This window comes from Camelina sativa, chromosome 5 (genome assembly GCF_000633955.1).
Source record: "Camelina sativa cultivar DH55 chromosome 5, Cs, whole genome shotgun sequence".
Lineage (NCBI taxonomy): Eukaryota > Viridiplantae > Streptophyta > Magnoliopsida > Brassicales > Brassicaceae > Camelina > Camelina sativa.
The window spans coordinates 32,656,548-32,669,998 of record NC_025689.1 but is presented as its reverse complement, the minus strand read 5'-3'; the positions used below and the strand labels follow the sequence as shown (position 1 = coordinate 32,669,998).

Below are 13,451 nucleotides of genomic sequence, written 5' to 3'. Positions count from 1 at the left end.
AAGAAAAAAAAAAAAAAAAAAAAAGACTTTGAATCTGCAACAATGAAAAAGGATACTGCGCTTGATGAAGACAGGCTTGTCGTCGTCCTTACTCAACCGATCCGGAGATTCCAATTTCTCCAATTCCACGACCTGTTTTTTTAACTTTCCGAGAGATCTCCTGTCTTCAACCCGATCGGAACCCTGATAAGAAACCAGAGAAACCTAAGAACATATACTAAAACATAAAAGCCGTAAAGATGATTGAAAAGAACTCATGAAGACTCTGATCGAATGTACCTTCTTGGCGGAAGACATGGTAATAGAACGGAATGATTCGAGTTTTGCTTCAGAAACTTCTTAGAAGTCCCAAATCAGTTAAAGAAGATGATGATGATGAATCAGTGGCAGAGGAGAGATAGTAAAAAGAAGGAAGACGTAACGGAGAAAGAGCGGCAGTTGCAGTTTTCCTTTTTTGAGGATTTTGAAATCTCTTCGCAGAAAGGCAATAAATCATGCTTAAAAGGGTATAACAGTAATTGCGATTTATTTCCTTTAAACGGTTTTTATACATAAATGGGCTTTTGATTATTGAACTGGCCCAATCCAATCAAACCCATTAGTTGGCTTTACGTCAATGGTAATGCACTATTTAATTAAATTTTTATCATCATAAATAAATGTAATCATCCCCATATTCGAAGAGGAGAGAGAGAGCACGAAACTTTTTAAGGTAACACGAAATCGTTCTTCTGCAATTCAAACTTCGTCTCCGTAATTCGCACTCTAGTTCTCGTCTTCGTCTCCGGAGGTCTCGTCTCCGTCGTATCTAGTCAAGCGTGAACGATTTCGATTTGGTTTTCTCAGGTGATCTATCTTTTTATACTCTGCTTTAAATTCGAATAAAATTTGTGAAAATTTTAGTTCTCCGGATCGGATTATGAAGCGTTTGTTTAGTGGTTAATCGAGCTTATACTTTTGTTCCTTTTGATCTTTATGCTTCTTCTTTTTTTGTGTATGCGAGAATTGAGTTGTCAAATTTATAGTTGACTGATTGATCAATTGTGATTACTGTAGATCCGCCAGGGGAAAATTGCGTCAGCGGTCTCGAATTTATATGAATTTTTGTGTGTAGATTTGTTCAATTTTGGGATTTTGCTTATCGGATTCGAGCACCTTTGACGCCTTTATCTTTAATTGTTTGTGTTCATTAGATTCTCTTTGATTCCTAATTTCGAATTAAGAAAGATTTGGGGCATATTGAAATGGGGTGTAATAGTGAGTCAGAACAAACTTAGGGATCAAAGTTCTGGGCTGATATAAACCTGTTGAATTATGGGATAATACAAGATTATCCTTGAGGGTATTGTTGTGCTTTAGCTTACTTTGTGAACGTAATTGTTAGAGCTAAGTCTGATCTATTTTGTTATCTCTTATTGCAGACGAAGGTAGATTCTCTGGTGGGATTTGAGAGAGAGACATGTTGCATGTGGTGGTTAATGTCTAGGTAATGAAGGCTATATGTGATAGATTTGTTCCTTCGAATTGTTCTTCATCAAGCACAGGTGAAAAGCGTGATAAATCCGGGACATCTCTAGTTTCAGATTCGGCATTTAGTGATAACAATTCAGACTTGACGTTATGCCCGGATGTGGGTGCATCTTCCTCCCCCGTTTCTCAACCGTCTAAGGAAGCTTCAACAACTTCCGAGAATAAGCCAGATTGTACCACACATAACAGTTGGACAGTAATTTTAAAAACAGCTTCTATGGCTAGTGGAGCAATTAGGAGATTTCAAGAGCGTGTATTAGGGCCGAGTAGGACCGGTATTTCCAGCAGTACAAGTGAGATATGGCTCCTGGGTGTCTGTTATAAAATCTCAGACGGTGAATCCTCAGAAGAAGCAGATTCTGGTCATGTCTTGACTGCATTCGGACAAGATTTTTCATCCTTAATACTAATGACATATCGTAGAGGTTTGTATATTCACTTCAAACTCAAGCAAGCTAAAAGTTTTCACCAATTACTCACTAAGTTAGTTTACAGGTTTTGAGCCTATTGGCGACACAGCTTATACTAGTGATGTTAACTGGGGTTGCATGCTTCGAAGCAGCCAGATGCTCTTTGCACAGGTCTGCTTATTACTGTTGTAGCTTGAGACTTCAAAACTTTACACGTTATGTTCTAAATTTCCAGATCTTTAACAGGCATTGCTATTCCAAAGGCTGGGAAGGTCTTGGAGGAAAAAGGAATCTGAGGTTAGTTAATTGTGATATCCAGTCTATGCCTTAACTACTGATTATACAATATAAGGAGCATAAATCTGGTTTCTCATGAGTCCAGTTTAAGTTAGATTGTTTTGGTTTTAAAATGCAGCCCCCTGAAGAGGAATACTTAGGGATATTAGAACTTTTTGGTGATTCTGAGGCTTCAGCATTCTCGATTCACAATCTTATACAAGCTGGAGAATCTTATGGCCTGGCTGCTGGGTCATGGGTAGGACCATATGCTGTTTGTCGATCATGGGAATCATTAGTTCGGAAGAAAAGTGAAGAAACTGATGTTAAAAACAAGTCGTTTTCCATGGCTGTTCATATCATTTCTGGCAGTGAAGATGGAGAGAGAGGTGGAGCTCCAATTCTCTGTATTGAAGATGTCACCAAAACTTGTGTGGAATTTTCAGAAGGAGAAACTGAGTGGACGCCAGTTCTTCTCGTGGTGCCACTGGTTCTTGGGCTTGACAAAGTGAACCCCAGGTTTGTGATTTTATCAAACTGATTGCTATGCGATATGTACTATAGATATCACGAATTCAACTTTTCGTCTTCTTCAGAAGATGTTCGATCAGTCTTAAGGAAAAATTGATGGCTTGTAATTACATGCACACATTAATCTACATATGCACTATGGAGAGGATATGATGACAGCAGAGTTTGAGTGACTTGCTATCAAATTTGGCTTAATCTGTTCTGAAAAGACTATTATTTTGTTGTTAGGTACCTTCCATCTTTGATAGCCACTTTCACTTTCCCTCAAAGCCTCGGCATTTTGGGCGGCAAACCAGGTGCATCAACTTACATAGTTGGAGTTCAAGAAGACAAAGGCTTCTACCTTGATCCGCACGATGTTCAACAGGTTTTCTTCAACACTCCTTATTAATCCTTAAATAAAAACAAACAAGAATTAGTGTAGTGTTTTGGATCTGGCACGTTTTGATTTGAAGTTTCAGACATTTAAGGTGGTCCATATTTTCCTTATATTGTCCCCACCACATTCATTCATTAATCGACTAATTAGTTTGGGGACTGATATTACTCAGTCCATGTGCTTCATATGACATTTCAGTGTCACTGATTGAGCCTTATCGGTAATGGTTGATAGGTAGTGACAGTCAACAAGGAAAATAGAGATGTTGACACATCGTCTTACCATTGCAAGTGAGTTTGATTGATTATTTTGCCTTATTCAGTGTTCTGTCTCCCTACATGATTCCTACTAAATCTGGTAATGTGGTACAGTACACCCCGTTATGTTCCGCTGGAGTCACTTGACCCATCACTAGCTCTCGGATTCTATTGCCCTGACAAAGGTATTTACTAGTTTCTAAGGATGAGCACAATTCTGTTTACGCTTGGCTTTGGTTTTGGTTTGTTATTCAGTCTTTATAGAAATTGAATCCAATCAGTCTATAAAACAAATTCGGTTAAGCCATTTCCAGTTTGATTTGGTTACTTTGTTGCTTTACACTTATCTCTTCCAACTTATGTAACAGCTGATTTTGATGATTTCTGTATCCGAGCAACAAAGCTAGCTGGAGAATCCAATGGCGCTCCTCTCTTCACTGTTACTCAATCCCACAGAAGGAATGACTGCGGAATTGCAGATAGCAGCAGCATAGTGACATCTACAGAGTTCTCTGGTGAGGAGGAACATGAAGATGACTGGCAATTACTTTGAACACTTTTTTTACTTAGCCATTCTTTTCATTGTGTGACTTTGTTCAATTATCGAAAATACCATTCTTTTTACATCGATACTAAAAGATTTGATGTTTGTATAAAATAATGAAAAACCCAAACCCCTTTTGTTTTCTGTATTTAAACTATTAACGTTGACTTAAAGTCAATCTAATTAGACATAGATTGAAGAATAAGAAAAAGGAAGACTCGAAAAACCAGAGGGAGTGTTGACGTTGATCCACTTCCCGCCATTCTTCTCCGCCGTCGTCGCCTTCACCATCATCGTCCCACTTTCTTCACCGCCACCGCCAATCATCGCCACCGCTTGGCCACTCAAGCTTCCAGCGAAAACAGACGTCATCGTCGTCACCGGGAGCCTAATCGTCTCCATAACAACCTTCCACTTCATCGAATCATCCTCGATTTCCCAACGAGGCTGACTCTGTCTCTCGCTGTCAATAAAACACCATAACCTACAACCTCTAAATTCCCCGGCGGATTCAGCGGTGGCGGTGCGACCTCTCGGGCTTAAATCAGGAAACGGCCAGACATTTTCGATTACAGACCAGGAATTCGAAACCGGATCGTAAATCTCGCCGTCGGATCGGAATTGGCCTTGCGTCTCCGTTCCGTAACCGCTCAAAACGCAAAATCCAAGATCCGTAGCCAACATCGAGAACCCGTGGCACTCGTCTCTTCCTTCGGTCATCGGAGGAAGCGTCGTCCACTCGTCTTTCTCAACATCGTACACTTCAGCCGATCGGAGAGCGTTCTTCTGATCGTCATGACCACCGGCGACGTAAACCTTCCTCGAACCAACAACGGAAGCGCAAGCGAAGAACGATCTCGCCGCCGACATCGGTTTCCCTCTTCTCCACCTCCTTCCGCTTCCTTCCCCGGCGAAGAAATCCAAAACGAAGACATCTCTCACAGGCTGCAACGTCTCCGGATCCCAACCGCCGATCAATAAAACTTTCCCAGCGTCCTGAACCGCAACGCACTCGCAGAACAGAGGAATCCTTTCAGGAATCGCGACGCGGTGCCACGTGTCAAGCGTAGCGTTATAAACGCTTAAACCGTAAAGTGGCGTCCCAGTCACACGCGGTTGCTGCTGAATCATCATCATCTGAGACTGAGACTCGCTTCCTTCTTCTTTCTCACTCCTCATCTCACCACCACCGTCATCATCAATCGGAGTCAGAGGTTGAACAAGACAGAGAAGAGACTCAGCTTTCCCGAAACTGATCCGTTCCTTGTTGAAAGAAGGACGGGAGATAACACATTTCCAAGAACGGCAAACGTGTTTCATGGAAGAATGAAACTGAAAAGGAACCCTAACCAAACACTCCATAGCTAATTCCTCAGGTAATCCTGGGATTAAATCTCCTTTAATCCAACCTGATTTCTTCTTTGACACTACCATTACTCACTAATTAAGTAACAAACCTTATAGCTTAAGAAAAAAAGGAAGCTTCTTGAAACAGCAAGATTCTATGATTTTGATATAATCGGAAACTGTAAAAGACACTCAAGAAGATGTGATTGGGGTAAAAGCTAAGTGTTGGGCAGAGGCTTTTTATAGCAATTGGGAGATATAGGACACTGAACAAAGACGGTCCCTAGATGATAATTATCATCTTTCTTTTTTTTTTTCCATGAAATTAAATTGTTATCATCAATTATTTATTTTTTCTTGATATTTTCAAGAAAACAAACAACAAAAAAATACAACACTAAATTTAAAACACTAGACAGATCAACAAAATAGTTTTAAAAACTGTTCAGTGAATATGCATCACGCAATAAAATAAGTTAATCCAAAAAAAAAGATAAATGTAAAAGCATTTAATAAGTTGACGAATATTGGCAATTTTATGTGTTTGTTATTATGTGAAATTACAAATCATTCAATAATAATTCATTTCTTCCAAAATAAATGAGTAAAGGAGGAGGAGGACCACGCAATTTTCATCTAGAAATTATTTTTTTTTCGTTTTGTTTTTGGAGATATATGTGAAGAAAAAATGCCGTGAGGGATTTGATACACTCAAAAAAATCGTACGAGAAGTATCAAATAATGTTATTATTATTTAGATTTAGATAAAAATAATTGGGGTTCTAGAAGAAAGAAGTCCATGTGGATACGATGACTTATCTTCTTTCTTATCCGCAAGATCGACAATACGGTGACACATGGACCATAGCACCGTCGTCGTCCTCTTCCTAGAATAAATATCATCTAACCATCTTCAATAATGTATGTATCCAAAAAAATTAAAATATCAGTTACCCTTCAACGATTTAACGATTTTTTTTGTGAATGTTTGACAGTTACGTAATTCTCATTTGTAAGAGCTTTAGATATCCTCGAGGTTTAAACTTTACCACTTCAATTAAGTTTAACTAGTTTAGTTCTAATTATACCATAAACGTATCTAACAAGTAACAACGATAAAGATTCGTCGAGTACTACTGTTCATTCAATAATATATTTTTGTTTCTGAGCTAGAAATAATTTGATGGCAAGAAGCCAAGAACCAACTAAATTGCTTTATTATTAATTGTTTTTTTTTTAAAAAAAATACCCCGAAAAAATCGATGGCGGAATGAAGTGACAATGAATAGTATTATCCAAAAATGCAATCAATGAGCTAGGAACATTTATAGGAATCGTGAGGGTGTGTGAGTGACACTAAATGGTGTCTATATATGCTCCATTTCTGCAAATCACACTATAACTCCTACCCATCTGCCGACCCTTTTTTTTTTCCTTTATTTCTCTCGTGTCAAAAATTGCATCAAGATACGTCTCTTACTATTATTACAAACGTGTTTTCTTAACAAACGTATATAATTGGAACGGTTTCTTTAATGCTGGCCTGTTTTAAACACGTTCATGAAGTTTTCTAGTAGTATAATTTTGTATCTGAACCGGCGACCTCTAGACTTTGCCAGAAAGTTTTTACCAATTGAGCTACCGATCCTCGGTGAAAATTGGTTTTTAATCAAATGATGAGCATTCAAAGTAATAAACCTTCGCTTCTTGTTTTCAGATCAAGCTTTCACTTCTAAATCGTATTAACAGTTTCGATTTTAACAAACATTTTACTAGGACGGTATTAATAGTAATGGTCTATATATAATCAATGGCTCTATAATAGTATGAAATTATGAAGTAACTTTGAAATGAACATAACCCAAAATATAAAGAATACTAGAACTGAAATATTAAAACTAGCTCGTTAGAGAATCTTGATTCATTTCTCCAAGACAAATTTTGATGAAAGGAAGGATTGAAAACGCCTCACAAAATGTTGTTTTAGCGTTGTTCGTTGATAAATTCTATTTATAATTCGTCGTCAAAAAACGATTATAGCATGACAATGACAAGAGATTATTGACATTGTAATTATTCGGGAAAATATTTATAATTGTAGAAAAAAAAAAAAAAAAATTGATCTGTATGCATAAAATAAAGAAAAATACGAGAAATGAGCTGTGTGCCTTCTAGAAGACCCATTGGTATATCTTTTCGTATTCTTCGCCTTTAAGGCTGGAAAACAAACGAGTGCGTACTGCGTAGTTGCGTACTACTCCCTACGCTTGAAATCTCTCATGCCTTTTTGGCTTTTTCCAATTTAAACAATTTTTAGCATTACTTGCACAAAATTTAGTTAAATTGGGGATCATTTTTATTTTTGCTAAAAGGTAAACAGCATATAAATGAATGTAAGTCCAAACAATTAGTTAGTTCCTGGTCAAAAGCTTTAAAAGCCAGACTTCAAATATTGATGGAAATGTTCATTGTATTTGAATAGGTAGCGTGGTGTTCGTTGTATCTGTATGGCATATTCCTATTACTCTTCATACTCTCGTTTTGTTACTTCTTTTGAATTGTAAAGGGTTTCTAAATATAACACAAGTGCTGAAAAGGGCACTAGACCATTATTAATCAAATCACTACCTGATCAACTAATTACGTCGAGAATTTAAAAGAGTTTTTTTTAATCGAAGCTAGGCAAACACACATCCACACACACACACAAATAATAACAATAAAAGAAAGAAGTTATTAAAAATAAAAATAAAAGCCGAAAGGTTAAATCAGAAAAGAGGATATAAAACATTGGCAAATGAATCGAATAAAACTTGTTTATAAAGAGCTTTGTACCGAACACAAAACAAAAAAGACGTAAGAGTTTGTTTGTAGTTTATGTCAACGAAGATTACATGCATGAGCAAAAGAGGAAATAAATTAACGTTCGCAAATGCAAAAATATGAAATAGAAGAGCACCAGATTCTAATCAATGACGTGGTTCGGCTTACCTAGCTAGATGGTTATCCATCTCGAGAATTCGTCTAGTATCATTCCCCTACGTGCAACCAGTATTTAGAGGTTTGGGCAAAATCTTATATATAGATATGACGTTCTACGGTAATAATATAGTCTAACTTAAACAAAAAAAAAAAGGCCAAAATATATACAGCCAAACAAAGAAAAGAATGATATATGCTAAATATATTGGAGATAGAACCTTGTAAAATAACTTTTAAGAAGACGATTGTTGAGTAATGTAGCCTATAAAATTATGATATAAATTGTGGCTTAGGGCACTTGCCTATTTGATATTTCTGACACCAAATATAATATCAGAAGTATTAAAAATCGTCAAGATTCGTGCTTACACTATAGATGACAACAACATTTTCTTTTTTTCAAATTTTCTCTAAACTGTTCCAAACTAGTATGATTGGATTAGCCTAGTCTCTTTTTTAATAAGATAAGCATGTGTTAGCGGAAAAGACAATTTCCTTTATTTAACCTGAAGGGAATTTACTCCAAGGGCCATAAATATATTTAGCCACCCAGTCTCGAGTAAAAAACTGGATTTTTTTTGCTTGTCTTTGACACTTTGAAAGTATGAAACGATTAAGTTTATGTATTTATCATAGTAAACAACAAGAGTCGTTGTAGTATAGTGGTAAGTATTCCCGCCTGTCACGCGGGTGACCCGGGTTCGATCCCCGGCAACGGCGTTAGTTTTTTTTAATTTCAAATAAACTAAAAGATATTCTTGTAAAAAAATACTAATGGCTTCGCCCGGGTTCGAACCGGAGACCTTCAGTGTGTTAGACTGACGTGATAACCAACTACACCACGAAACCTTTTTGTTCTTTACAATCATGAGAAATATTAATCAACCAAAACGTTTACATCCACTGATCCACATATCAATCAACTAGAGTACCATCTCCACCTCAAGCTGGTACGAAAGCTGAATCGTTTTCTGAACCATTATTTTATTTTTTAATGAAATAATATCAACCCATAGAAAAGAAAATTATTAAGGGAGACGAGGTTAACCGACAAGCTATAGTTGGTAAAACACAGCTTCATTCTAATATCTCCAAGAGGACCCCAAAAAGAGAAATGTAAGCAGCTGAAAAAGACTTGAGATTTAAAGAGCATTTATAAGTCTTTTTAACCGAGGAATCCAACATTAAAAAGGAGACACAAGGTCGTTAGTTGCTAAAACATGAAGGATAGGTATTGATTCTGTTTTCAAACCGACAAAAAAAAAAAACCAAAACAACAAACCCAAAAGCAAGAGTCAGGAAAATAGAAAAACAAGCATAAGAAAAAAAACTAGAGAGAGATTCCTCATTCCTCAGCAGCGCTTGCTGCACTCAGATCGACACTTAGGTCCAGTTGCTGCAACATACGAAAACACACAGAATTGACGTCAAAGATGTAAAAGAAACCCGAGATTTTTATTTTCCCATTGCATCAACATATATATTCATTGAGAATTTCAGAACAGTTACCTTTCCGGTGATTAGGGTATACATGTTCAACACATCCGCCACAGTTGTCTCAAAGTGTGTTGTAGCATCATAGCTCTGTGAGAACAAGGAAAGGGTTAAATACTTAAACCATCCAAGTTAAAGTAGGCGCAACCATAGATGGGTCTCGCTCACCGTTGAAATAAAGCAGTTGTCCAAAGCAGGCTCATTGACAGGCTCGTATCTATCATACATGTCGAAGAATATCTCATCAACAGGACCCAACAGATCGGTACCAGGCTTTAGTTCGGTCTGAGGGTTATCAGTCTCTGCATCTGTAGACACAAATGCGATGAACTTTCCCTTGGGAGCAACGTTGTGGGAGTACGAACAACAGAAGACATACCTGTCAGTGTGTAGAGGTTCAAAACGTCAGACCCAACAAAATAGCAAGAGAATGATTACAAATGGCGAAACAAAGATCACTGTATTTTCACATATGGCAATTTATTCTGTGTGTGCGTGCACAATTTTAGCTGTGGTTCCAAATAAACGAACTTTATATATCCAGCTACATTTATGAAGGAAAATCTTATAGCACGCATAAAAACATATCTCAAAATGATATTCAGATAAAGCTTCAGATAAATGCATATGCACCAGGCCTTTCACTTCCTTTCAGTCAGTGGCTTATCGAGTTAAAGGCAAAAGAACTTACATATCCGATTTGCGGGCCAACTGTTTCTGAGGTATGATGACCTGGACTGAGTGAGAATCGTTGGTGTTTGGAATCGGGTGGCTCATAATTGCAATGGCCCGAGCAACCCTGCCAATCTTCCTAACCTGTTTAAATGTGATTAATCATCATATTAGGAGACAGTCCAAACGAATATGATATCCAAAAAAATGAACATATTTTCAAGAAGTTCTGACCAAGACCACAGTCTAGTTAGCACGAAGAGAAGAACTAAATGAGTAAATGAATATAAAAACCATGGAAAATCAACCAGCATAATGAACAGACCATAGGTCCAGCAAGGAAAGTCAAACAGGTATGTAATTTATAAACGGTCCTGCTATACTGGATCAGTATGGACACATTTAGATCATAATCGAAAATTTAAACATGCTAAAAACTGCAATATTACCTTGTTTGGCAGGTAGGAAGGGTCACACACAACCTTTTTGCATTTAGCAGTCTCTCCCTCAGATGTTACACCAGTAACCTTGCCTTCATCGTCAAACTCTACCTGGCATAAGATTAACATTGCTGTAAATGAGTACAGCGTCCCTCCAATACAATCTCTCACCCCATTCCCCTCTTGCATAATGTGCACCACAAGAAAACAAAAAACAGAGCTGTCATGATGAGTACTACCTTGCACTCAGGTTTGTTCAACATATATGTTCCACCATAGACAGCACTAAGTCGTGCAAATGCCTGAACAAAGAGAAGAGATAGGAGAGAAGTCACAGAAGGATTAAGAAATAATCGTCTAAAACTTAAAAAATTCAAGCAACGAATGCAAAGATCGAAATGACAGAAAAACCTGGGGTAGTTCTCCCAACCCATACAGAGGATAGATATATGGAGAGGTTCCTTGAAAACGTGCAAGAGATTCCGCATAGAGCTAACATGCCATTTAAACAAAGAATGTCAACTTAACTGCTTCAGAACAAAATGTAGAGATTTTAAGACAGGAGAGACAATTTTGATAAAAGTTCACCTTCATTCTCATCACAGTATCGAAGGCGGGTTGATGAAGATGTTGGTCATTCGTGTGAAGTGCCACTGCGTGACCAATAAAGTCAATAGTGTTGTCATCAAGGCCAAATTTCCTGCCAAAGAGTCACATAAATGGTCAGCCACGCATAATCTTAATAAAATGTCAGTAACACCATAAACGCTAGAAGGAATTAGAACATCGGCTTACGCAATCAGTTCCTTTGTTGTAACTCTGGTCAAATCCATTCCATTGTGCGTTTTTGGGTCCTTCTCATCGTACTCCTGAACAAAACTGAAAAACTTGCCAGCTCGACGTTTCTCAAATATACCCATGAGAGGAGATTTCAGGGCCTCCATAGGAGTAGCTGGCACCTTTTGAACCTGTAGACAAAATTTCATCAACAGTTAAAAAGATTATCATAGTATATAATGATTTTGTAAAATACAGCAACCGATACATCAATGACAAGCTTGTACCTTGCCTTTAACGAAAACGTAGCTACCATCAACAGCTTTAAAGGAGAGATACTTTGTAACATCAGTATGAATAAGAGTACGAACAAGCTTGCCATTTCCCATCATAAACTGGATTCCATTAAGAGACAAGAGTTAGAAAGTGTCATTGATAAAATTAGCATAAAAAAAATCGAATGGTAAGCTATATATAAAACCTTAGGCATCATGTCAACATTGTAATCCCTGCTAGCACCTAAGTGCTCAGGAGCCTTCTCTTCTCCCCTAAACTTCTTCCAAAGCTGATTGAGATTAAGCGATGTTGATTCTCCACCATAGTAGTCATTCCTGTCCATGTGAAGCACCTACTCCAGATAATCCAAAAGGAAACAACAAGAGGTCAATTCAAACATGAAACATCAGATCGCATGATCAACAAAAGTCACCTATTTCTCAAATCATTATTACAGAGCAAACATTTTCACCAATCATCTCATCAATCAAAACTCATTACAATCTAATCCATACAAAAATTGAAAAATCGAGCTCAGATTATAGAATCGGAGATCTAATATCGGGCGAGATCCGTTCATCGTGGATCAAGTAACATAGAAGATTTGATTTCGGATCAATACAATAATCCAAAAAAAAACAATCATGAATTGAATTCAGATAAGGGGATTTAAAAAAAGAAAAGGAGAAAACGAATCGAGAGGAAAGAGGATCGAGAGACCTTGACACCATCGACGGAAAGGAGACCGCTGAGGATACACTCCTTAAGACCGGTGCCGAGAACGATAACCTCGTACTCTTCGTCCATGGCTGGCTGATTCTGAAAAGGTTCGTAGAGGCAGAAGAGAGAAAGAAGAGATCGGTGAATACAGATGAGTTGTGAGATCGTTCGTTCTAGAGTGACCAAGTTTGTCTATTAGAAGAAGAAAGAAAAAAAAAAGATGCCTTGTTTGTGGAATGGGTAATTAAGGTTTCGATGGCATAACCGTAATTTCAAATAGCCAGATGTCCTCTAATCATATTTTTAAATTAATTATAATAATTTCCCCCGGATCTACTGGTTTTAACACTTTAACTAAAACTAAAAGCCAATTTGTCCCCAAAAAAAAACACTAATAAACTAAGACAATTGATTTTGTAATTTTAATTCAATTGTAGAAAATTTCTTACACTTACATTATTTTCATATTTTTAATTAGCGAAATACCTTCAAATCTTCAATTAAATTTTTTTGGTCGACGCCTTAATTATTGTTTTACTAAGCCTAAAAGTGATATTTGTAATGGAAGTTGCCAAATACTTGTTATATAAACCAAAATTCTTCTAAGATATATCCAGGAAGTTATGAAAATTTTTAGAATTTGATCCAAAGAATAATGTAAAATAATGCCAAAGGGTAAAAATATTGGCATTTTTATAAAAGTGATGAGATGTAGCTACTAGCGAGTTCTATTATATTTGCAAAATTCTGAACTCCTTAACTTGTTTATCAGGTTTGTCCGTAAGCAACTCACTTAAGTTACAAGTTCTTTTCGTA

General features: G+C 37.1%; 4 protein-coding genes and 2 non-coding genes across 6 annotated transcripts in view; 2 read left to right on the top strand and 4 right to left on the bottom strand.

The window, feature by feature from the left end:
- LOC104788253 (putative histone-lysine N-methyltransferase ASHH4) overlaps positions 1-435 on the bottom strand; it is a 2,491-nt gene extending 2,056 nt beyond the window's left edge. The window contains exons 1-2 of the mRNA XM_010513987.2: positions 280-435; positions 57-183 (exon numbers count right to left, since the gene is read on the bottom strand). Of these exons, the coding sequence (XP_010512289.1) occupies positions 57-183; positions 280-297 (145 nt within the window). The 5' untranslated portion in view covers positions 298-435. The remainder of the gene's footprint in view (positions 1-56; positions 184-279) is intronic.
- LOC104788251 (cysteine protease ATG4b) lies at positions 684-4,075 on the top strand. Its single transcript, XM_010513984.2, has 9 exons — positions 684-846; positions 1,422-1,955; positions 2,026-2,111; positions 2,187-2,237; positions 2,356-2,735; positions 2,976-3,114; positions 3,361-3,416; positions 3,498-3,568; positions 3,752-4,075. The coding sequence occupies exons 2-9, from the start codon at positions 1,490-1,492 to the stop codon at positions 3,934-3,936; spliced, it is 1,434 nt and encodes a 477-aa protein (XP_010512286.1). The 5' UTR covers positions 684-846; positions 1,422-1,489; the 3' UTR covers positions 3,937-4,075.
- LOC104788252 (F-box/kelch-repeat protein SKIP20-like) lies at positions 4,014-5,510 on the bottom strand. The gene has a single exon (XM_010513986.2). It carries the CDS (start codon positions 5,359-5,361, stop codon positions 4,111-4,113), a length of 1,251 nt encoding a protein of 416 aa, XP_010512288.1. The 5' UTR covers positions 5,362-5,510; the 3' UTR covers positions 4,014-4,110.
- Positions 8,905-8,976, top strand: TRNAD-GUC. Its single transcript has one exon. It is a non-coding gene; the product is annotated as a tRNA-Asp (tRNA).
- TRNAV-AAC lies at positions 9,032-9,105 on the bottom strand. The gene has a single exon. It is a non-coding gene; the product is annotated as a tRNA-Val (tRNA).
- LOC104788250 (guanosine nucleotide diphosphate dissociation inhibitor 2) lies at positions 9,392-12,852 on the bottom strand. The gene is made up of 12 exons (XM_010513983.2): positions 12,636-12,852; positions 12,121-12,267; positions 11,927-12,034; positions 11,658-11,830; positions 11,451-11,562; positions 11,274-11,354; positions 11,102-11,164; positions 10,872-10,973; positions 10,442-10,566; positions 9,919-10,129; positions 9,766-9,840; positions 9,392-9,652 (listed from the first exon to the last, which is right to left on the bottom strand). Exons 1-12 carry the CDS (start codon positions 12,720-12,722, stop codon positions 9,602-9,604), a joined length of 1,335 nt encoding a protein of 444 aa, XP_010512285.1. The 5' UTR covers positions 12,723-12,852; the 3' UTR covers positions 9,392-9,601.

Bases quoted from the DNA above. Each gene is read 5' to 3' on its own strand.
- LOC104788251 (XM_010513984.2), top strand. From the start codon at position 1,490: ATGAAGGCTATATGTGATAGATTTGTTCCTTCGAATTGTTCTTCATCA. The intron at 2,238-2,355 runs GTTAGTTAATTG...TTTAAAATGCAG, and splicing joins GGAGGAAAAAGGAATCTGAG to CCCCCTGAAGAGGAATACTT. The intron at 3,115-3,360 runs GTTTTCTTCAAC...AATGGTTGATAG, and splicing joins ATCCGCACGATGTTCAACAG to GTAGTGACAGTCAACAAGGA.
- LOC104788252 (XM_010513986.2), bottom strand. From the start codon at position 5,361: ATGGTAGTGTCAAAGAAGAAATCAGGTTGGATTAAAGGAGATTTAATC.
- LOC104788250 (XM_010513983.2), bottom strand. From the start codon at position 12,722: ATGGACGAAGAGTACGAGGTTATCGTTCTCGGCACCGGTCTTAAGGAG. The intron at 11,831-11,926 runs GTACAAGCTTGT...TTTTGTCTACAG, and splicing joins ACGTTTTCGTTAAAGGCAAG to GTTCAAAAGGTGCCAGCTAC. The intron at 10,130-10,441 runs GTAAGTTCTTTT...ACACACTGACAG, and splicing joins TTGGCCCGCAAATCGGATAT to GTATGTCTTCTGTTGTTCGT.